Below are 22,487 nucleotides of genomic sequence, written 5' to 3'. Positions count from 1 at the left end.
TATCGAACACGTAATTATTCAAAAGGGACGTTTATCTTATAGCAAAATAATAATATAGCTAGATTTTCTTTTTCCAAAATGTAGTAGAGCATTTTCTGTGCATGCAAAATATAATTCACCTGAATATAATATTTGATTATAATTATATATCTACATATTTTTAAAGCTGAAGTTGTTTTGAATGCACAAGTAGTCAAGTGTATGTGTTTTCGAAAGGTATAAATATAATATATAATATATGGGTTGTTCAAGGGTAATTTGAAATTTGAAAACAAACGCTCTACCCCATAAAGTAGATAAGGTTACGTACATCTTATCCTCTTCAAACCTCACTTATAGGATTACACTGAGTTATGATATAAACTTTGCAATGCAGAATATTCAAATCTTGTATATCCTTGCAGGAGTCAATTGTCACAGCTATTAGAAAAGGTTCAACCAGTAGCTCTTCAAGGAAATGCATATGGTAAAGAGTATGAACTACACATAAAAACTTACAGCAAGGGCGTGGAGTTTCATATTAGTTCTGTGAATACAGAAAAAAGAACAATTCCCTTTGTCTAGGTTGGTGTTTTGCCAGGAACTTTCTGTGCAATCCATCCTAAACCATCGTATAAACCGTCACCAGTCAGGGCACTGCAGGCTTGTATATGCCAATCGTGGTTCTTGATGCTATGAAGGGAAAGTGCATCAGTTATCTCTGCAGGGGTCATGGCATCTTTAAGATCCTGTTTGTTTGCAAAGACTAGTACAACTGCATTTTGCAGATCCTCATGTGGGAGCAACCTGAACAGCTCGTCTTTCATAGTGGAAATACGGGCTCTGTCACTGCTATCGATAACTACGATGACAGCATGAGTTCCACGATAGTAAGTTGCCCATGATGTCCTCAGTCTTTCTTGCCCACCAAGATCCCAGACCTGATAAAAACAAGCATAAAATAGAAAGAAAGGAGTAAGATAAACAAAACTGCCCTCATCTATTTCTCCATATATAAAAGGCAAAACAACATGTGAATTAACCTGCAGTCTTTTGTCAATACACTTTTTCAATGGAGAAAGAAAGTGAGAGGATAATGGTAACTTATAATACAAGGAGTACACATCAGAGGGCAGAAACAAGGAAATAATGTCAATGATGGTATCACAGGGTCTCTTTCTTTTCTAACAAGTGTGTTTTCACAGCCTTTAGATGCTTCAAGCTGTTAGTAAAAGAATTCCCTGGCTTCAAGAGGAAGAAAGTGTTTGCTCAAAAACAATCACGGTACCAAGGACAATTATTTCTCATAAGTGGCTACTGAATGCCAATACACCATTGATCATAAGAGTTCCTATCCAAGTCCACATAAAACAGAAAATACTCCTTATTGTTTGGTTGGAGTATAGTGCACACTTGAATCAGACTAGACCACAACTTCAAAACTACTCAATGTAACATGAACCCATGTGCACTAGATATAAACCTATGTCAAGTGTCACCTAGAAGCAAAAGCATGTCATGCATACTAAAATCAATCAGGGTTTCAAGTAAACAAATATCCTCAGTTATTCTGGTTGTTAAGAGGGGTTCAGCAGAGGTAAAACCTTTTTTTGTTAGATAGGTTCAGCAGAAGTATTTTCTTGGCTCTAGCATTACTAGTCCTGAGCAACAAAACAATTTTATTATTAAATTGGGTGAATGCAAGACAGAATTATAGTGAAATCCAATATGCTTACCTACTTAGTGACCTTAAAGGTTGCCAGAGGCACTCATATTAATAGCTGATAATGTTGAGAGTTGAGAGACACACATGTAACTAGGACATCTTTCAATTAGGGCAAAAGAAGTAATTTGGTCAAAAAAAAAGATTGTAGGTTTTGGGGTGATTCAGAAAATAGTAGTAGTCATTTTTCAAGGAAAAGATATCTTTGACTGTGTTGTAGACGGTTTCATTTTCACAGATTAAAAAGTCATCAGAATTATTTCATTCAGAGAAATTTAGAAATTCCAGTACTTCAGGCCCAAAAGGTACCCTTACCTGCTCTTAGAAAGTGAAATTCTTCTTTATTAGGTGGCCTTTATGACCATAAGATCATTTAACTGTTTAAGCGATGAATGTTTCCTCATTAGAGATAATGGGTCCACAAAATTAACCATTTTGATTAAAAGATACAAGAGCAACAACAAATACTACTGAATCAACTTCCACAAAGGGTAGGGAAAAAGAAATAAAGCACTGTGCATAAAGATGGAAAAGAATGAGAACACTATAATTAGCATCACTATAACCCACCTAAGTTAAGAGTCTTATTACGAGCATCACAGGTTCGAACCTTAGTGCAGCCAAAAGACCGGAATTTAAGTGGAGAAGGTTAAAAGTAAAGTAGGGTAGAGGGGTGAGCCAATTATCCACAGCACTGCGGACCATGTGCCACTGGCCCTCGGGATTTCTCGGTTATCGAAAAAGAAGAATTTTATCATGTAAAACCACACTGTCAAGGTGTCAATTGTTCTGAGAGAACACCATTATGAGAAAAAGAAACAGCACTTAAGATGATTTCACAAGTTGTCATCATGAAAATAAAGTTGCACATTATAAACCTACTTCATCTGTTTAATATTTCATGTGCTGCATCAAACAGCAAAATAATTGAATAGCAACATGGGACTAGAAGGACCACTCAATCACTCATCACAGAAGATCCAATTATGAATTACCCAAACTAAGAATTTTCATAGAAAGTTCTTTAAACTCGCTCGAGGGCTGAAACAACTTAAGTCAAGGAATGGCGCCCAAAATCCTACTCTGCAGATTGACATCCAACTAGCCCATTCCTACTGGGATGTTAACCGTTGCTGCATTGCACGATTACATACAGGTTATAGTATATTGTGTGGAACATGTTTGGAACTGAATGGCGGTGCTACAAATCTCAGACAGATGTCGCTAGACTGGAAATTGAGGAGGTAGAAAGACTGAAGGACAACATGAGAAGTTACCAATTTGGCGCTCATGTAGACACTATGGACAAAGAGAAATAGATAAGTATTTAGGGTGCTCTTGGCAAGACAAATATCGTTTTTAAGAGAAGCCAATTTTTCTGCTATTAAGAGGGGGGAAATTACTTCTCTCACTTAGGAAGTAAGTCATCTTTCTTTCTGCTATCTTTAATTCTTAAGTCCATATTACTTGCTCCAACTACCACATAATTATTGATCTTCAGTAATAAAAAGTTCCATCAAAACACTATGCTTTGCTGACACCATTATTAATATTTAGTACATACTTTTTGCCAAAAACTTATTTTCCATTCACAAACCAAACACTAGAAAAACACTTTCTATGAAAACATACATGGAGAATTACTTCCAACATATCAAACACTTCTACTTAAGTACAAATAGGTGTAACTTTTCTATTTTTTTAACCTTTTTGGAGCACTTAAATATTCCAATCAGCATAGATGATTGGACTCTTCACAATCATGTACTTCTTGTGGAATTCTCTATTTTCTTATTCATACTTTATGTGGCTTTCTCCCCCATCACATCAATAAACTATAAGAAGTTCCTTTTCGTCATCAGCAAGCATTTGTAGATTAAAGAACTGCACAACTTGATCTAGTCCTGTCAAAATGATCCTCTTCTGTGAAGATTAACCCTTCTGAGTTAGAACTGAACAAGCTATTGCCTTCCTCACCCTTCTTCTACCTCTGCTTCGTCTTCCTCCTCCACCTAGATTCTAAAAAACTTGACCCACTACTTCTCCATCATTTGATCCATCAGTTAGACTAACATGTGATACATTTCCTCAAAAGTTCAGCCAAAATCCACCTCAAATTTTCTAATTCCCAACTACTAAATTTAAGTTGGTGAATCCCTATATTACCGACATCTGTCCTATCCTCGGTCACTTAATCAGATTAAGTGATATTGAAAACCATCATGTACACAATCAACTTATAAAGGATAGCTTCCTCAGAAACAAAATCTTCAAATTATTATTATTTTCATAGACAGACTTGTACAGAATCGTATCTCTCACTCACACTATAATTGAAATATCAGAACAACTTCAAATTAAAAAGAAAAAGAAAAAATGTTTAATCTGACAAGCTTAACACTGCCAGCTGAATATGTGTTTGTCCAAACAGACCTTGGGATATCATAAAAGACAATTTCTTAAATGATTCCAGATTGGTACACATTAGCTGCTGCTAGCCTATTATATAAACTATAAAGTAAATAGCGGGTCAATACCAGGGTTATTTTCAATGTAGAGGTCATGTTCTCATACTAGAATTCGTCTAATAGTAATAACATCTCATTAACCACCATTCCAGGAGAAACGGATAAATTCTTCATTACAAGTGCTAATCACTAGCATGGAACAAACTGAGCTCTTCCCATTAGCAACCAGAACCTTCTCAAAAGCATGTTAGCAAATGTCTATCAGTTCATTTCTGAGCACGTATACCAAGTTAAACAAGTAAAACTAAATGATAATACTAAATAAATCTCTTCAACTTGCAATTACCATTTATATATATGGATCAAACCAATTCATTTCTGTAATATATCTGTTAAACAAAAATCGTTCTTTTCTGAGCACCCAAGTGTGTGGTTTCGTGCAATTCAAAGTAGTTGGAATTGAAGCCCATGGGAGACATGGGTTCTAATCCCAGCATGAGAAGAAGGTAAAGCTATTTCTTCCCATCTGTCCGAGATTAACAGACATCCAATGTCATAATCTAGGCTGAATCATTGCCAAACTAAAATAGTTTCCTCAATCACGATAATTGCTTATGCATAGGCTATTACGAGTTCAAGACAGGCCTCTATGGGGAATTTGGAGCAAGCTAACCCAAAAATTACCCATTTAAAAAATCAATCCTTCTTTATCAACATAACAACTTTATACTACAATTTCACGCATAACCCCTTTTTTCCTTTTTGATAACCGTGGTGTATGGCCTAGCTTCCGCACAGTTCGTCAAACTAGGATACATATCACCTCCCATCAACAACATAATAGCAATAGCTATTAGGTAACTCTGTCCGCTAAGGAACAACTTTGTACTACACTTTCACTCATGAATCTAATTACACATGATACCTACAAACTCCAACCAACAACATAATAGCAATAGGTATCAGGTAACTCTGTCCACTAAGGAACAACTTTATACTAATCCACATGATACCTACAACCTCCGACCAGCATCAGATACCAAGTAACTCTCTATCCACCAAGGCCACCAAAACTAGGACAGATAGGAACAAATCACCTAGTGTTTTCGTCTCTTCTAGGAATTAATCTAATACCTCACAGTTCTTAAGCCACTTCATTGACCACTAGATCACACCGTTTGGTGCTCAATTTCACGCATAAACTTGATGCAAAATGATTGAATAATCCAATTATAACTCAACAAAACAAAAAAGCACTATGAAATTCAGATACAGTGTTTGCTCACCTCAAATCGTATGTTCTTATAAACAAGCTCCTCAACATTACTACCAACAGTAGGATTGGTAGTAACCACCTCACCCAGATGCAACTTATAAAGCGTCGTCGTTTTTCCAGCATTATCCAATCCAACAACAATGATCTTGTACTCTTTCGCCGGAAACATCATGAACCAGAATCTCGATACGAAACCTCCCATAACTTTTACAGATCTGATCTAAAACAAAAACCGATCAAAGTTGATTGATTCGAATTTCCGATTCCGATGAAATCGTCGATTATCGGAACTAGAATCGACGGTGAAAAATTCGATCGAAGATGAATAATCGAATTTTTGATCTGATAATTGCCTTTTTGACGAAGAAATTGGAATTTTTTAAGAGAAAAATATTCAAAAAGAATAAAAAGGAAGAAGGAGATGAGACGACAAAAATTTTATGCTGTTAATGCCACCGTGGCACTGAAATGTGACTTGTCAGAGGTAGTACTCGATGTTCCGTCTCGATTAATTTTATGAAATATTTTTTTACTCATCAAAGCTAAGTATATCAAAAGAAATTGCTTAGTGTTTTGATGGGTGCAATTCTCAGTAAAGATAAAATACTAGATTATTTTTTCTCATTTATTTTAATTTTGATGAACAAAGTTATTTGATGTTTGTTGTATATAAAAATAACGAATACTTAGTGAAATAGTTCGAGATACACACCTCTTTTAATAGAATAAATTGATTTAATTATAATCCTAGTTTTATTGTTGTGCCAAAACAAAGGAAGAAGGAACTTTTGTGAAATCAAAAATACTATATGTATTTTGTTTTTGATAATCAATAAATTTTATAGGATCAATTTTAAATGATATGTTTAATCGGATATTGTAATTGTTATAAAAAGAAACTTCAAATGAAAAAATAGGAGACACGATAGGGTAAGGAGATGAAAAGCATTACGAAATATGTAATTTAAAACACAACATTTTGAATATATGCATCTTTAAATAAGTATAAGAAAAAATCGAGAGCTTCAGAAGGCCATGAAAGAGGCATTCAAGGTCTACACTATGCTAGTATGGATATTTAAATAGAGTAGATATTGAATTCAAGACAATTATAAACTCAAAAGATCAAAGAAGTCTCGCTAACATCAGATCATGATCGTGCGCCTAATCCACAACTACAAATAGAAAATTAAAAATTTGACGAATGTAAATTATTTATATATAATTGTAAGAATCAATTCTAACATGTTCGGATTATAATAATTTCAACTTAAATTATTACAAAGTCTAATTTTCAAATTATTCAAATAATTATTAATTTCAATAAATAGTTATGGATATGATTCTCTTTGCGAGACTTACGGATATTATGTCTCTATTGACTTCAAACCTTCATTTGGGCTTACTTAAGGATTATGCTTACACAAATCATTTTTTTCTTGTTGCTAGATTTATAATACTTCCTAAATTATGGTTAAAATTTGAAACAAACCAAAAGTGGCTACTTTTGGTATAAATAATGGTGTCCATAGTATTGCTTTCAACTGTGTGTTCATTGGGTCATTTGCATTTTTGGGCAATTTTAATGTTAGTTTTTAATTTTTTTTGCACCTAATTCTAAATAACTTTTTTTTACCAGACATAAATTTTATATTTTAACTTTTTTTTACCAGTCATAAATTTTATATTTTTTATTTCATACTAGTATTTTATAAATTATATAACTTTATTTTTTAAAGAACTTATGTCCATTATATTAGATATAAGTTCAATTGCTAAAGGATAAAAATAAAGATCAATTTATTTAAAGCATAAAACGATTTATGACATTCACTAGTAATTTTTGGCTTATCACAAAAAATTGTTAATGTTTTGGATTTTTAAATTTTATGATTGAAACTTCAAATTCACCACCAAATGATGTGGTGCAATAGATGAAGTTACTCTTGTTTAATCAGATGTCTTAATTTTGAATTTTGACTATGATTTTTTTTTACATGGAGTGCTTTTCTCAAATGGACCTTACATGTCGTGGATTCAAATTAATCAAACTCTAATGAAGATATCGGACATCAAATAGATTTTTTTTTTAAAAGTAATATAAAATACATAAATCTCATACATTTGGGGTTAACTACATCCAATTCCGAAAGTTTGGGTGTGACATCAGTAAGGTTTCTTGTTTAGAAATTAATTGGGGTATATAATATAAAATATTTAGTGAGGTATGAATATAAAGGGGTATATGTTTGTAATTATTTTACTTTTATGAGATATTTGCTTAATTTTCCCTATTTTAAGTTTTGTATTTATGTAATTTTTCGAAAAGAAAACACATTTGGACTTATATAAAAACCATGGGCTCAATGTTGGACTTATATGAAAACCCGACCCATTGTTTCATCATTTATTCTCTCACACACCTCGAATTCTTCACAGTGGTTTTTGTGCATAGCAGAAAGGAGAAATAAGCGGGAAAACGATGCAGAAGCGGCAAAGCGGTGGTGTAGCTGGCGGTAGCTCAGCTACTCCGGCAGCTAAGAGAGGACGTCCGTTAGGCAGCGTAAACAGTAACTCCGCCGCTGCCTCTGCTGCAGCGGCAGCCGCATCCAGTGCTGCCGACTCAGTAGCTCCGCCAACGCTTCTCGGACCTTCACTTCATGTTCACTATGCATTTGCTGGTCAGTTAGTGCCTTATCGTATGTGTATCATACTGAATTTTGAATGCTTTGTCATTAACGTTATAGGTTTAAAAGGAGGTGAAGGTTTGTAGTGCTATGTGGATAATGTATCTGTATATATATGAATGAAATTTAGGTGGTCTTATAAATGTAATTTTGAGTAATTTATTTGAGTTTTTGTACTGCCATTTGCATTACCAGTGTAACTTTGAGCTGAATTATTGAATTTTTTGAGCTTGGGGTGCGGCCTTGTCCGGATGTCCGTGATGAAGCTTAGGGATTTGAATTACCATAGTATAAGGTGTGAGTAAATGGACAGTAATGTCGAGTTGAAGTTGTATCCTGCCGGTTGTTTCCTTGTTTAGGAAATTAACTTTTACTCGTATCCAATAGCTTTCAAGGATTCGAAAAAGAATTTCTAACCTAAATCCCTAACTACAGAGAAAAATGCTGTGAGAAAAGTAGTGAGAGAGGCACCCAAGGGTGTGGCCTAGTGGTTAGTGGTTGAGAACTTTGAGGTCTCACCTTCAAAACTCAAGGAGGCAAAAAAACCATAACCTTGATTAACAGAGTTATCTGCTACCAGTTGTTGGTGGGAGGTATCCCGTGAAATTAGTTGAGGTGCGTGTAAGTTGGCCCGGACACCACATTCATAAAAAAAGTAGTGAGAGGGGTGGAATAAATAGTCAGTACCCTGAAAGGGAATTTCACCTATTTGCAACAAACTTAGTTCATTTTTTTAAAATTGGTAACTTAAAAACTAAATTTAATTTTTTTGTTGAACAACAAATGAATTTCATTTTTCCAGTTACTCTATGTAGAATAATGTTGTTAAAATTAACGGAGATGCTCCCCAGGAAAGTTATTCCTGGTGTCACAACTGCTGTTGCTGCCTTCTTTTTAGACATTTGCTCTTTTAGTAGGAACTAGAGACTTTGTTTGAATTTTGTCAAGTTGAGGAGCTAGACACCCAGGATCATGGCCATATATTGGAACCTAAATATATAAACATTGTTGTCAAGTGAAAGTTCGCCTTTGAGTCAAATGCACATTTTATGGGATTACACTGGGTATGTTGTTGCACATTTTGGAATCACGTGTCAAATTGGAGAATTTAATATAGAATTGAAAATACAAAAATGTTGACTCTCAGAATGGCCTGGAAACAATAACATAGAGGGCAGGGTTTCAGAAAGGAAAGACATTCCTCACTAGACCTGAGATCTACTTTTTGATAATAGTAACTGTGTATTCACACCAAAAAGCCCATCAAGCAAAAGCTGATGGGGTGGGATTTACAACCCCAAAGGGCTTCATCGAGATTAAAAGACTAGATAGGAGGCTTTACAATTGTCCTTTGAACTCAACTAAACTATCTATTTCCCCCACTATATCATGTTTACACCAAAAATACAAAAGACTTATACTCTTCATCTTGATCTTCTGGAAACAGCTAGCTTTTCCTTCAAAACATCTTTCATTTCTCTCTTTCCATAAAGTCCACCAAACACATGCTAGACCTGAGATCTACTTGGATAGTTGATTTTTCGCAGTCCTTGAGCTCTGGGTGTATTACAATATACATTTGCTGATTGATCCTTCGGGAGAAGGCAGTCCTGAAGGATGTTGATCTGCATCTAGGTTTGTTTGAACGAGTGTGCGTTTATAGGAACCTTTTATGCAAAGCTCACCGAAGAAAACAAGTTCAAAGCTCACTTCGTTGCTCAAGTTAATAATGTTCATAAATGATTACTCAAATAATTCTCGTCACTATAACTCGGGAAAAACTCACGGGATAGATAAGCTGTCTTAGATACTCTCATGCCTCTCAATTTGTTGAGGGATGCCTTTTTGCTACTCCTTTTGTTCTCTGATCATTGGTTCTACCGATGCTTCTTTAGTGTCACCTAATTTTGTGTTTTTCCCCCACTATGATCTAGATCTACTTCCTTGATGCCGCGGTCCCCTCTTTTTAGCCATCCTCTCCACTTTCTTGTTTTCGCCATCATTCTATTGCCTCTCCTCCCCCTTCCTTTGTCGTCTAAGGTGGTATAGTGGCTCCTTCAGATTAGTCACTTAGAAAAATTCTCCATAGTTGTGCATTTGCAATAATCTTTTTAAGAGGAATGGGTTAAACCACTCATCTGTCCTTTTAATGTGAATTTGTCAACTAATGTTAATAAGGGACTGTGCTAGCCACTATCAGGTGGTGTTCATGAAGGTGTTATTGTGCAGTACTCAACCTCTTGATTCTCGGTCTGTAATCTAGAGGTAGATGCTCACCTCCTAGCCTCACTCTCAAACTTTATTCGATTATCGGCCTTGTATATGATTAAACCATCTGCTACATAAGCTTATAGCTCAACAAATATCTTCCAACTAATGGATCAACATCCCACACGCATATGTCTTATCTTCTGTCCTCTAAAGGCCCAATCAAATAGTGCATCCTTCACTAGTACTGGACATAGTACATTATATCCGGAAGCTCTTATATAAGTGTTGAGAATAAAGAAGCACTTTTTAACCATATTAACAAAGAGCTTCCAAGAAAGCATTTCTCATACAGATACAACAACAACTTTGTTTGTTGGATCTGTTATCTCTACTATTGAGGGAAGGTCGATTCCGTTTCAATCTAATGATAGAAAAATTTAAGGGAAGTTTGATTTAAGGATTTCCTACCTAGTTTAAAGGAAAGTTTTAATAACCAAAATTTTAGGATTTCCTACCTAGTTCAAATAAGGAAAGCTTTAATAACAAAAATTTAAGTCGATTTCAAAATTTTAAATATTAGGAAAGTAATTAGATGACTAGTTTGTCTAGTGTGAGATCAATTTTAAGAGGTAAAAAAGGGAACAACATTTCGGGAAGGGCCTTCGTGCTTTTAGATAGATATAGAGAATATAAATCTAGATCCAATCTGTAATTGCTATGCTCTATTCGAGCTTTAAGTATTGGTTGTACAGTAACTCTACTTTAACAATTCCGTATACATATTTGTATTCAATGGACTATCTCCAAAAATGAATGTTAGTATTCTACAATCACCACGTATTTGGTATGGGACTAAACTTGGAGTCGAAATGGACTTATCTTTCAATGGACTTATATTACAAGTTGTGTTCTTTGGCCCATAAAATTCATTCTTTTCCATATTTTTCAAGTTCTTTAAAATAAGGAAAGAATTTATATAAAGTAAACTCTTAATTAATTTTGAAGTCATCAGGACTTCCTAAATAATTCAAATAAGTAAAGATTAAATGACCAAAATCCTAGTTGATTTCAAAGTCATAAAAATTAGGGAGATAATAAAATGACTATTTTATGAGATTACACTGGGATTGTGTTCTTAGTTGCCTCTACTCTCCCTTCCTTTGTCGTCTAAGGTGGTATAGTGGCTCCTTCAGATTAGTCACTTAGAAAAATTCTCCATAGTTGTGCATTTGCAATAATCTTTTTAAGAGGAATGGGTTAAACCACTCATCTGTCCTTTTAATGTGAATTTGTCAACTAATGTTAATAAGGGACTGTGGTAGCCACTATCAGGTGGGGGTTCATGAAGGTGTTATTGTGCAGTACTCAACCTCTTGATTCTCAGTCTGTAATCTAGAGGTAGATGCTCACCTCCTAGCCTCACTCTCAAACTTTATTCGATTATCGGCCTTGTATATGATTAAACCATCTGCTACATAGGCTTATAGCTCAACAAATATCTTCCAACTAATGGATCAACATCCCACACACATGTCTTATCTTCTGTCCTCTAATGGCCCAATCAAATAGTGCATCCTTCACTAGTACTGGACATAGTACATTATATCTGGAATCTCTTATATAAGTGTTGAGAATAAAGAAGCACTTTTCAACCATATTAACAAAGAGCTTCCAAGAAAGCATTTCTCATATACCCTTCGGGGCGGTCCAGTGGTTTGGGCTTGGGACTTTCATGTTGGAGGTCTCAAGTTCGAAACCCCTTGCCAGCGAAAGCAAGGGGTTTGCCTTCTGGGTCGAGCTCGTTGCACCGGGCTTGCCTAGTGCGGGTTACCTCTCTTATGTGGTTTGCGAGCTATTGCATAGGAGTGGGTTTTACCCTGTGCGCACCCAAAGGGTAGCGGCTGCGGGTTTCCCTTGTCATAAAAAAAAAAGAAAGCATTTCTCGTACAGATATAACAACTCCTTTGTCTGTTGGGTCTGTTAGCTCTACTATTGAGGGAAGGTCGATTCCGTTTCAATCTAATGATAGAAAAATTTTAGGGAAGTTTGATTTAAGGATTTCCTATCTAGTTTAAAGGAAAGTTTTAATAACCAAAATTTTAGGATTTCCTACCTAGTTCAAATAAGGAAAACTTTAATAACAAAAATTTAAGTCGATTTCAAAATTTTAAATATTAGGAAAGTTATTAGATGACTAGTTTGTCTAGTGTGAGGTCAATTTTAAGAGGTAAAAAAGGGAACAACATTTCGGGAAGGGCCTTCGTGCTTTTAGATAGATATAGAGAATATAAATCTAGATCCAATCTGTAATTGCTATGCTCTATTCGAGCTTTAAGTATTGGTTGTACAGTAACTCTACTTTAACAATTCCGTATACATATTTGTATTCAATGGACTATCTCCAAAAATGAATGTTAGTATTCTACAATCACCACGTATTTGGTATGGGACTAAACTTGGAGTCGAAATGGACTTATCTTTCAATGGACTTATATTACAAGTTGTGTTCTTTGGCCCATAAAATTCATTCTTTTCCATATTTTTCAAGTTCTTTAAAATAAGGAAAGAATTTATATAAAGTAAACTCTTAATTAATTTTGAAGTCATCAGGACTTCCTAAATAATTCAAATAAGTAAAGATTAAATGACCAAAATCCTAGTTGATTTCAAAGTCATAAAAATTAGGGAGATAATAAAATGACTATTTTATGAGATTACACTGGGATTGTATTCTTAGTTGCCTCTCCTTTCCCTTCCTTTGTCGTCTAAGGTGGTATAGTGGCTCCTTCAGATTAGACACTTAGAAAAATTCTCCATAGTTGTGCATTTGCAATAATCTTTTTAAGAAGAATGGGTTAAAACACTCATCTGTCCTTTTAATGTGAATTTGTCAACTAATGTTAATAAGGGACTGTGCTAGCCACTGTCAGGTGTTCATGAAGGTGTTATTGTGCAGAACTCTGCCTCTTGATTCTCGGTCTGTAATCTGGAGGTAGATGCTCACCTCCTAGCCTCACTATCAAACTTTATTCGATTATCGGCCTTGTATATGATTAAACCGTCTGCTACATAGGCTTATAGCTCAACAAATATCTTCCAATTAATGGATCAACATCCCACACGCATAAGTCTTATCTTCTGTCCTCTAAAGGCCCAATTAAATAGTGCATCCTTCACTAGTACCGGACATAGTACATTATATCTGGAACCTCTTATATAAGTGTTGAGAATAAAGAAGCACTTTTTAATCATATTAACAAAGAGCTTCCAAGAAAGCATTTCTCGTGCAGATACAACAACTCCTTTGTCTAATGTCTATTGGGTCTGTTATCTCTACTATTGAGGGAAGGTCGACTCCGTTTCAATCTAATGATAGAAAATTTTAAGGGAAGTTTGATTTTAGGATTTCCTACCTAGTTTTTTTTTTATAACCAAGAAATCCGTTTGTGTCCCGCCCTTTGGACCAAAATTCCGCCCTTTATCACAGCCTTCTAAACTCGGTGGATTTCCTACCTAGTTTAAATAAGGAAAGTTTTAATAACCAAAATTTTAGGATTTCCTACCTAGTTCAAATAAGGAAAGCTTTGATAACAAAAATTTAAGTGGATTTCAAAAGTTTAAATATTAGGAAAATAATTAGATGACTAGTTTGTCTAGTGTGAGATCAATTTTAAGAGGTAAAAAAGGGAACAACATTTTGGGAAGGGCCTTCGTGCTTTTAGAGAGATATAGAAAATATAAATCTAGATCCAATCTGTAATTGCTATGCTCTATTCGAGCTTGAAGTATTAGTTGTACAATAACTCTACTTTAACAATTCCGTATACATACTTGTATTCAATGGACTAATCTCCAAAAATGAATGTCAGTATTCTACAATCACCACGTATTTGGTATGGGACTAAACTTGGAGTCGAAATGGACTTATCTTTCAATGGACTTATATTCCTAGTTGTGTTCTTTGGCCCATAAAAGCCATTATTTTCCATATTTTTCAAGTTTTTTTTAAAACAAGGAAAGAATTTATATAAAGTAAATTCTTAATTAATTTTGAAGTCATTAGGACTTCCTAAATAATTCAAATAAGTAAAGACTTAATGACCAAAATCTTAGTTGATTTCAAAGTCATAAAAATTAGGGAGATAATAAAATGACTATTTTATCCAATATGAAATCTAATTTTAAAGGGTAAAAAAGGTGAATAACATTTCGCTAGGAGCTTCGAACTTTCAACATGTATAGATTATAGATGTTTACAATTCTTTGTATATTTTTATGTTCTTAGTATTTTACTTGTATTACCAAAGGGTATGACGTAGATGTCAATGGAATGGAATGGACCATGGAGGTAAATGTGCAAAGTCCATCGAGTCAAAAGAAGCTACATAAACTTTCCATATGTCAAAGTGTCGGGTGAGGGGACCTGAGTTATTTGGCATCTGTGCGGTGGAAAGTAGCAGATATCTGGTGGACTAGTTGAGGTCCTTTGCAAATATATGCTTTGATTGTGCTTTGCACTTAAAGCTCTAATAGTTCTTGAGCTTTTGTATGCCTTTTGCCTTTACCTCTAGGACATCCATTTGGGACTAGATTTGACTCTTCCAGTACTCCAACTGTAACATTCCAACAATTTGGTCAACCCAATCTAAGCAAAATTAAAGTAGTTTCCGATCCTCATAAGGTACAGCCATTGGTGTACGATGAAACACCATTTATGTAAATTACAGCATTTCTGAAAAATTGATTGACCTGCTGAATTTGAGGAAATAGCGCAGGCATTGGTAGAAGGTAAGTAAATTAAAATATTTTCTGATCCGCATAAGGTACTATTGGCGTAAGATAAAACACAATTTATGTAAATTGCAGCATTTCTGAAAATTTGTTTTGACCTGTTGAATTTGAGGAAATAATACAAGCATTTGTAGAAGACAAGGATGTGGATTAAGTGATGCATTTTCCAGCCACATTTGCTTATGATTATCATTGGGTTACCAATCTTCTGTTCTTACAGATCAGAATAATAAAAGGATTGTTCTGGCACTTCAAAGTGGATTGAAGAGTGAGCTGACGTGGGCATTAAACGCTCTCACTTTGCTATCATTTAAAGAGAAAGATGAAATCCGCAAAGATGCAACCCCTCTTGCGAAAATTCCTGGGTTGCTTGATGCTCTACTTCAAGTTGTATGTTTCTCAATGTTTTCCGTGTAACTTCTGCTTCATGGTTGAATCTTGATTAGTTTTTCCCTATTTAATATCATAGTGATGGCAATGATCTGTTTGACAGATAGATGACTGGCGTGATATAACGTTACCAAGGGTGCTTGTGAAGACACCACGTGTTCGACTATTGGGTGCAAATTCAGCTGTTACTGGATTTGGAAATGAATATGAGGCCTTGAACTCGGATAATCCCTCACCTCATCCTAGGTAATTCAGCATGCCCTCACCCCTTCCATCTTCTTCCAGATGCCTTTTGTTGTAAATCTTAGTTTCCAATGCATGGAATCTGCAATGCAGATCCTACCCTGTATTTAATTGCCTTGTGTTACGTGCTCCATATATCCTTTGACCACAGTACTGGATCTGGATCTTCCAACAAAGAGGCATCTGTTCTGAAGTGTGCTAACAAGCTTCGCCCTGGAGCCTGGAATTTTGATGAAGACGGCCTATTTAACTTGGATGAGGAGGGGCGTGCTGAGAAACAGCTGTGTGCTGTCGCTGCTTCAAACATTATCCGTAACTTCTCTAACATGCCAGATAATGAAGTCATCATGGCGCAGCACAGGCATTGCTTTGAAACCATATTTCAATGTCTTGAAGATTATGTTACAGGTGGGAAAAGAGGTTTAAACTTAATCTTAGTTTTTTTGTGTTTGGTTTAAATTTGTCATCTATCATGTGGCAGTTTGTATTATGTTCTCCTCATCTAAGACATTTACTCATCTATCTTCTGAATCCATCTTCCTGGTTATACATTGAGGAGGATGTTTTGATTGTTAATGATGTATGCAATTGACTTTTAAGACCAATAAATCCTACTGAGAAAATTCTATCATTCTAGAGGAATTCTCTCTTGTTTATTCCTTGGAAACCTCCCTAAATATTTAGCACATTCCATACTTCTGATAGTCGAATTCCTTACCTGTTTAATCACCTTTTTATTGTTGTCAGCTTATTGAAGTTAATGACTTATGTGGCTTCATTTTATACTTTCCAATGAAAAGGGTCAATTTAAGATTCCTGTGCTTGCCTGGTATAATCTAAAGAGACTGCTTGGACTTTGTTGACAATCTTGATTATGTTGTTGCATGGCATGCCAACAACAACATACTTAGTGTAGTCCCATAAGTGAGATCGAGGAAGGTGGTGTGTATGCAGCCTTACCCTCACCTTGTGAAGGTAGAGAAGTTATTTCTGATGGACCCTGGCTCAAGCAAAGCATATAAAAATTGACAGATGGCTGAATGCCAGATATTCTTGATTAAAATGTTTTCTCAACTCATATCCTTTTAAAACATGTTTCTCTCTACCTATTTTTGATTTCGGATTTCTTTTGTTGACAGAGGATGAGGAACTTGTCACAAATGCCCTTGAGACTGTAGTGAATTTGGCTTTGTTGCTGAATCTTCGAATCTTTAGCTCCTCAAAACCTTCTTTTATCAAAATGACGTAAGCATTTGACTTGTCAGTTGCTTGCTTTGTACTATTGGCTCTTATACTGAGTGGAGGCTTTTTTTCGTTTCAGTATGTTCTAAATTGAGTTGTTTGTTTCTTGATCCAGGGAGAAACGTGCAGTCAAGGCTCTCATGGGAATGCTGGGATCTGCTGTGAAGGCTTGGCACTCTGGCGCTGCTGAATTAATTGGTCGTCTTATAATAAATCCTGACAATGAACCTTTCCTACTTCCTTTTGCTTCACAGGTTGATGTTCATTTTGACAGCTGCAGTACTAATTTTCCATCTGTACCTTTATGAATGTTCATAAAACTCACTAAACACAATTTGTGAGACATGCAGATATATACACGTTTGGTCGATATAATGAGCTCTCCACCTACTGATGCTCAAGCAGCTGCTGTAGGTGCATTATATAACCTTGCAGAGATAAATATGGACTGTCGTTTGAAGCTGGCCAGTGAGCGATGGTAAGTGACAGAATTTGACCTAATTATAGTTAACAGATTCCTCTTATTTTTGTATCTGAACGACTGATTCACCACATTGAACTTCAGGGCAATTGATCGACTGTTGAAAGTGATCAAAATGCCACATCCAGTACCAGAAATTTGCAGGAAAGCAGCAACTATTTTGGAAAACCTTGTGTTGGAGCCGCAGAACAAGCCCCTCCTCCTATCGTATGAAAATGCCTTTGCGGAAATGCTCTTTGGGGATCCAAGGTACTCAGACATATTCGCGAGGATATTATATGAGCTAACATCACGACCAAGCAACAAAGTTGCATCAGCTTGTGGGATTTGGGGCATGTAACCCAGAGTGGTGTATTGGGTGGATTTATGCTGACAGTCTGATGTACATATAAGTTTAACCTTGAATATTTATTAGTTTAACTTGCTGTTGTACTGTTTAAGCACTAATCTAGCTCTTAAATGTAAAATTTAGTTCCTGGCAGGTAGTTCTTTCTCCCCAAGGCAAAGTGCCCTAATTATGGGTTAGTCCTCATGTCTTTGGTTCAAGAATACTCGGGTAAGACGTGATGTGTTGGTTAGACGTTTCTTATGAGCTTGATTCTAGTTGCGGCATTTAAGTTGTAAGTATTCTATACATCCGAGTTCTGAATTTTCGCCTGGATTGAAATTGGACTAGAAGTCCACAAGGGATTTGAAGTAAATGTGATAGAGAAGTTGTCTCTGAATCTGCAGCTAATTGTGTGGCTAAAACTTAGTTTAGAACTTGGGGCTACACCTACCTGTACCTTCAGATAAATATTATCGGGGAGAGGTGGATTCAAAATTTTAATTTGATGGGTTTGATCTTCTAGGTTGTTAGTATTGGACTTATTGTACCTCTGATCTTGTGGGTTTAGAAATCATATTAAAAATCTATGTTCAGTGTTGAAAACATAAGGTTCGGATCAACTCGATGCGAAAGAATCCATCCTTATTCCTTATCTAATTTGGTGTGTTTTCACATAAAAATCCATATTTAATATTGAGATACTGGATTCGGATGAACTCAATATCGAAGCACCGGAGCCGCCTTTCCTTCTACTGTTGCTGCAGCTATTTCCAGCTCCTTGTTGTCCCCTTCTTGCCAGCTTCCCCTTCTCATTTAAGTACACAAAACAGCTGGTTCCATCTTTACTCAGCTATTTGCATCTACCATTTCATGCATTTATTACTTAGAATTTAATACAAAGTTCTAGTCACTTTATCATAAAACCCCAAATACAACTAGTTGATACTGTTGTAGCAACCCTCTTTCGTTTCATTTTAGATGAACGGTGTTTGAATGAACACAAAATTTAAGAAATTGAAGAAGACCTTTGACATGTCAGCCATTTATATCTATGTATCAGAATTGTCCTTTTAAACAAGTGGTGACCAGAGTTTTACATGCCTTTTCATTTTCTTGCATAGTAAATTTTCCTACTATATTATGCCGATTTTCTCTCCCCATATTTTTTATGTTAGAAAGAAGGCAAACTCGAAAGCTTTAGAATTTGGTAGATAACGATAACCGTTAAGCTTAAATTGTCTTGACTTTATATGCATTCCTTCTATTTAGAATTTTTAGATGAGTAGATCCTAACAAATCATGTTATTAATGGTAAAACAATGATATGAAGATTAAATAGTTTCCAAAAGAGAATAGTATTATTCTTTTTGAACAAACTAAAAAGAAAACGTGTCACATAAACTGACATGCAATGAATTATATGTGCTTTGTTTCTAACAAAATGAAAATGTACAACTCAAACCATACATTATTACTGTGAATTTTCCTTTTAAGGTAAACAAAATACAAATTGTAACCATTTATTTTCTCAGATTAACAATTCTTCGTCGTGTTTGTGATCTTCATTTGCTAGAAAATAGAATATTTGGTATCACTTTTATATAAATAATCAATTCAAATTACATTGTATATTGCAATCCTTAAGGTAACAAAGAATGATAATACTACTACATAACTTTTACTGGAGGAAAATTAAAAATTATTTTTCAAGAATCATTAATTGTGACAATTCTAGGTACTTCAACTGGGAATTCATGAACCTCATCCATCCATGGATTCTTCTCTTTAGCAGGATTAACCGTCTTCAACGCGCGCCACACAGCACTGTTACATTTAAATCCAGAACCAAATGCAATTTGCCATGTCCTGTCTCCTTTCTTGATCCTCCCTTTAGCTTCAGTATAAGCCAATTCATACCATAAAGAGCTGCTTGATGTGTTACCAAACCTGTAAAGTGTCATTCTTGATGGCTCCATATGCCACTGGCTGAGCTCGAGATTCTTCTCGAGCTCATCCAGTACAGCCCTTCCACCAGCGTGTATACAGAAATGCTCGAATGCCAGCTTGAAATCAGGTATGTAAGGCTTGATTTTCATCTTGAAGATCTTCCTCGCGACTAATGTCATGAAGAAAAGGAGTTGCTCAGACATAGGAAGGACTAATGGCCCGAGAGTTGTGATGTTAGTTTTTAGTGCTTCCCCTGCAACAGCCATTAGGTCCTTCGATAAGGCAACACCGATCTCCTTCTTCTCGTCCTCCTCCTGGAACACACAACCATAGCTCCTGTCATCCGCCCCCTTGTGTGTACGTACTGTGTGGATGAGTTGGTACTTGGAACGTCGACGATCTGATGATCTGTTTGACAGAAGAATTGCAGCACCTCCCATCCTGAATATGCAATTTGAGACAAGCATTGATCTATTGTTGCCAAAGTACCAATTGAGTGTTATGTTTTCCATACTCACTACAAGTGCATAAGAATTAGGATTCACCTGATACATCAACATTGATAAAAATCAAACAGTTAGTATTAGAAATTTCAATATACTTGATATAAACAATTAGTACTGTGTAAAGTTATCTTAGGTCACGAGTTCAAATCATGGAAACAATCACTACTGATGCATGCATTAGGGTAAGATGTCTACATTACACCCTTTACGGTGCGGCCCGGGGTGTCATTTTCAAATAGTACCATGTTTGTATACAATCAATGTTTGTCACTCTTGTCTCATAAGTTAGTTGAGTTCACCTTCCCACATGGGAGAAAGTTAATGAAATACTTTTTGAGAAGTGGGACTCATCAAGAATTGCCAAACAATTTCTATTATTATTCGAAACATCTATTTTTCTTGGTCAAACACTTTACTACTCTAAAATAAGCACTTTTGACTTTCCAAAAACTTAACCGAACAGACTATAAGTTAAAAAAAAAAAAAGAACAAACCTGCAATAGTTGTTTAGCAAGATCAATAGAAATGAGTCCAGCACTACATCCCATTCCACCAAGATTATAGCTCATAACATTTCCCCTGAGCTTGTAATGGTTAACAATCATAGCAGAAAGTGATGGTGTTGGATTAAACAAGCTACAATTCACCACAAGTATCCCAATATCCTTAGCCTTCACCCCGGTTTTCGCCAACAACTCATCGATAGCACCAAACATCACCATCTCAGCCTCCTTCCTTGCCTCAGCCATGTTAGGTTCCGCGGGCACTCTCAAAAGTGCCTCAGGAAAATATGTCTTTTGCCCTAAACCCGACCTCTCTAATATCTTCTTCTGAAAGGCTAAATTCTCCTCAGTGAAAACCCCAGCTTGTTTTGATCTCTCCATGAAAACTTCTTTACTACACATAACATCAGGCTTAGGCTTATAGCATGAAAAATCAACCAAATACACTTTTCTAGGCCTTGTCATGAAATAAAGTGTCCCCAAAAAAACAACAAGAGCAGAACATAAAATCACTGTGACAAGATTGAACTTCGATTTATCCAATAATTGGATTAAGTCATCTACTGAAATAGTCATAACATGAACACAAAGTACCCCCAAAACAGGCACCAAAAACAGATACATAGCATTGCTGATCAAATAGTGGTAACCAAGTTTGACATATTTGAGCCTGATTGATTGAAGGAAATTAGGAAGATTGTTAACTTCAACCGAAATTCGCGAGGTTTCAGAGCTAACTGAATTCTTGTTGTTCTCATCCCCCATTGTTTAAACTGAGCTTGACCCTCAATTCAATGAACTTAGAGAAGAGAAAATGAGAAGTTTTCTTGATGAAATAAGAGATACCCGAGTGTAAAGAACTGTTTTTTAGATGAAATAAGAGATACCCGAGTGTAAAGAACTGTTCTTTTAGATGAAATAGGAGATACCTGAATGTAAAGAATGGATTTTTAGACGAAACAAGAGATATCCGAGTGAAAAGAATGGATTTTTAGATGAAATAAGAGATACCGAGTGAAAAGAACGGAATTTTAGATGAAATAAGAGATATCCGAGTGAAAAAAATGAATTTTTAGGTGAAATAAGAGATACCCGACTGAAAAAATGTCTTCTAGATGAAATATAAGAGATATATGAGTGAAAAGAACTGATTTTTAAATGAAATAAAAAATACCTGAGTGAAAAAAATGACTTTTAGATAAAAATAAGAGAAATCCAAGTAAAAAGAAGTTGATTTTTAGATGAAATACGATTATTTTTTTTAGAACTTTTTAGACAAAATAAGAGAGACCTAAGTGAGAAAGATTGTTGTAGAGATTGAAAAAAAAATAGAGTTGTAAATGTGTTGGGAAAAAATGTTGAATTTGTTGGACAACTTATAGGATGCATGAACAGCAGGCTGGTGCAACTACCCCAACGAACTTTTTAATTGTTATGGCAATTTAATTTGCCACTTGGGAAAAATAAATATAATACTAAGTTTCGTGTATAATTTTTTTTTTAATTTTAGTAATTTGAAAATTGAAGGAAGATAGATTTAATGACTGATTATATTAAGTTTTATTTGACTTGAAGCATTGAGTTTTCATTAAAAATAGAAAGGATTTACAATAGAATATTCAATACTTTCGACTATTTACGTGAGACAATGTGAGATTTTATCTGCATACCTAGCATTATCTATCTTGTGTTGAAGTTTGTCAATTTATTGA

The 22,487-nt window shown here is 35.3% G+C and overlaps 3 protein-coding genes across 3 annotated transcripts; 1 reads left to right on the top strand and 2 right to left on the bottom strand.

The window, feature by feature from the left end:
- Nucleotides 1-353: 353 nt before the first annotated feature.
- On the bottom strand, nt 354-5,891 carry LOC125860364 (uncharacterized). Its single transcript, XM_049540303.1, has 2 exons — nt 5,457-5,891; nt 354-920 (listed from the first exon to the last, which is right to left on the bottom strand). The coding sequence occupies exons 1-2, from the start codon at nt 5,646-5,648 to the stop codon at nt 561-563; spliced, it is 552 nt and encodes a 183-aa protein (XP_049396260.1). The 5' UTR covers nt 5,649-5,891; the 3' UTR covers nt 354-560.
- A 1,984-nt stretch (nt 5,892-7,875) lies between these two features.
- On the top strand, nt 7,876-18,032 carry LOC125858650 (armadillo repeat-containing protein LFR-like). The gene is made up of 8 exons (XM_049538482.1): nt 7,876-8,127; nt 15,356-15,525; nt 15,629-15,771; nt 15,920-16,176; nt 16,908-17,013; nt 17,126-17,264; nt 17,361-17,488; nt 17,576-18,032. The coding sequence occupies exons 1-8, from the start codon at nt 7,929-7,931 to the stop codon at nt 17,829-17,831; spliced, it is 1,398 nt and encodes a 465-aa protein (XP_049394439.1). The 5' UTR covers nt 7,876-7,928; the 3' UTR covers nt 17,832-18,032.
- Nucleotides 18,033-19,396: 1,364 nt separating this feature from the next.
- Nucleotides 19,397-22,077, bottom strand: LOC125858649 (3-ketoacyl-CoA synthase 11-like). The gene is made up of 2 exons (XM_049538481.1): nt 20,767-22,077; nt 19,397-20,311 (listed from the first exon to the last, which is right to left on the bottom strand). Exons 1-2 carry the CDS (start codon nt 21,538-21,540, stop codon nt 19,526-19,528), a joined length of 1,560 nt encoding a protein of 519 aa, XP_049394438.1. The 5' UTR covers nt 21,541-22,077; the 3' UTR covers nt 19,397-19,525.
- Nucleotides 22,078-22,487: the final 410 nt, after the last annotated feature.

This window comes from Solanum stenotomum, chromosome 3, assembly GCF_019186545.1.
Source record: "Solanum stenotomum isolate F172 chromosome 3, ASM1918654v1, whole genome shotgun sequence".
Classification (NCBI taxonomy): domain Eukaryota; kingdom Viridiplantae; phylum Streptophyta; class Magnoliopsida; order Solanales; family Solanaceae; genus Solanum; species Solanum stenotomum.
The sequence above is the reverse complement of the archived record's forward strand: the minus strand, read 5'-3'. Positions and strand labels throughout refer to the sequence as shown.

Bases quoted from the DNA above. Each gene is read 5' to 3' on its own strand.
- LOC125860364 (XM_049540303.1), bottom strand. From the start codon at position 5,648: ATGGGAGGTTTCGTATCGAGATTCTGGTTCATGATGTTTCCGGCGAAA. The intron at 921-5,456 runs GTGAGCAAACAC...TGTTTTTATCAG, and splicing joins ATAAGAACATACGATTTGAG to GTCTGGGATCTTGGTGGGCA.
- LOC125858650 (XM_049538482.1), top strand. From the start codon at position 7,929: ATGCAGAAGCGGCAAAGCGGTGGTGTAGCTGGCGGTAGCTCAGCTACT. The intron at 17,014-17,125 runs GTAAGCATTTGA...TTCTTGATCCAG, and splicing joins CCTTCTTTTATCAAAATGAC to GGAGAAACGTGCAGTCAAGG. The intron at 17,489-17,575 runs GTAAGTGACAGA...ATTGAACTTCAG, and splicing joins AAGCTGGCCAGTGAGCGATG to GGCAATTGATCGACTGTTGA.
- LOC125858649 (XM_049538481.1), bottom strand. From the start codon at position 21,540: ATGGGGGATGAGAACAACAAGAATTCAGTTAGCTCTGAAACCTCGCGA. The intron at 20,312-20,766 runs GTTTGTTCTTTT...TTGATGTATCAG, and splicing joins TTGCTAAACAACTATTGCAG to GTGAATCCTAATTCTTATGC.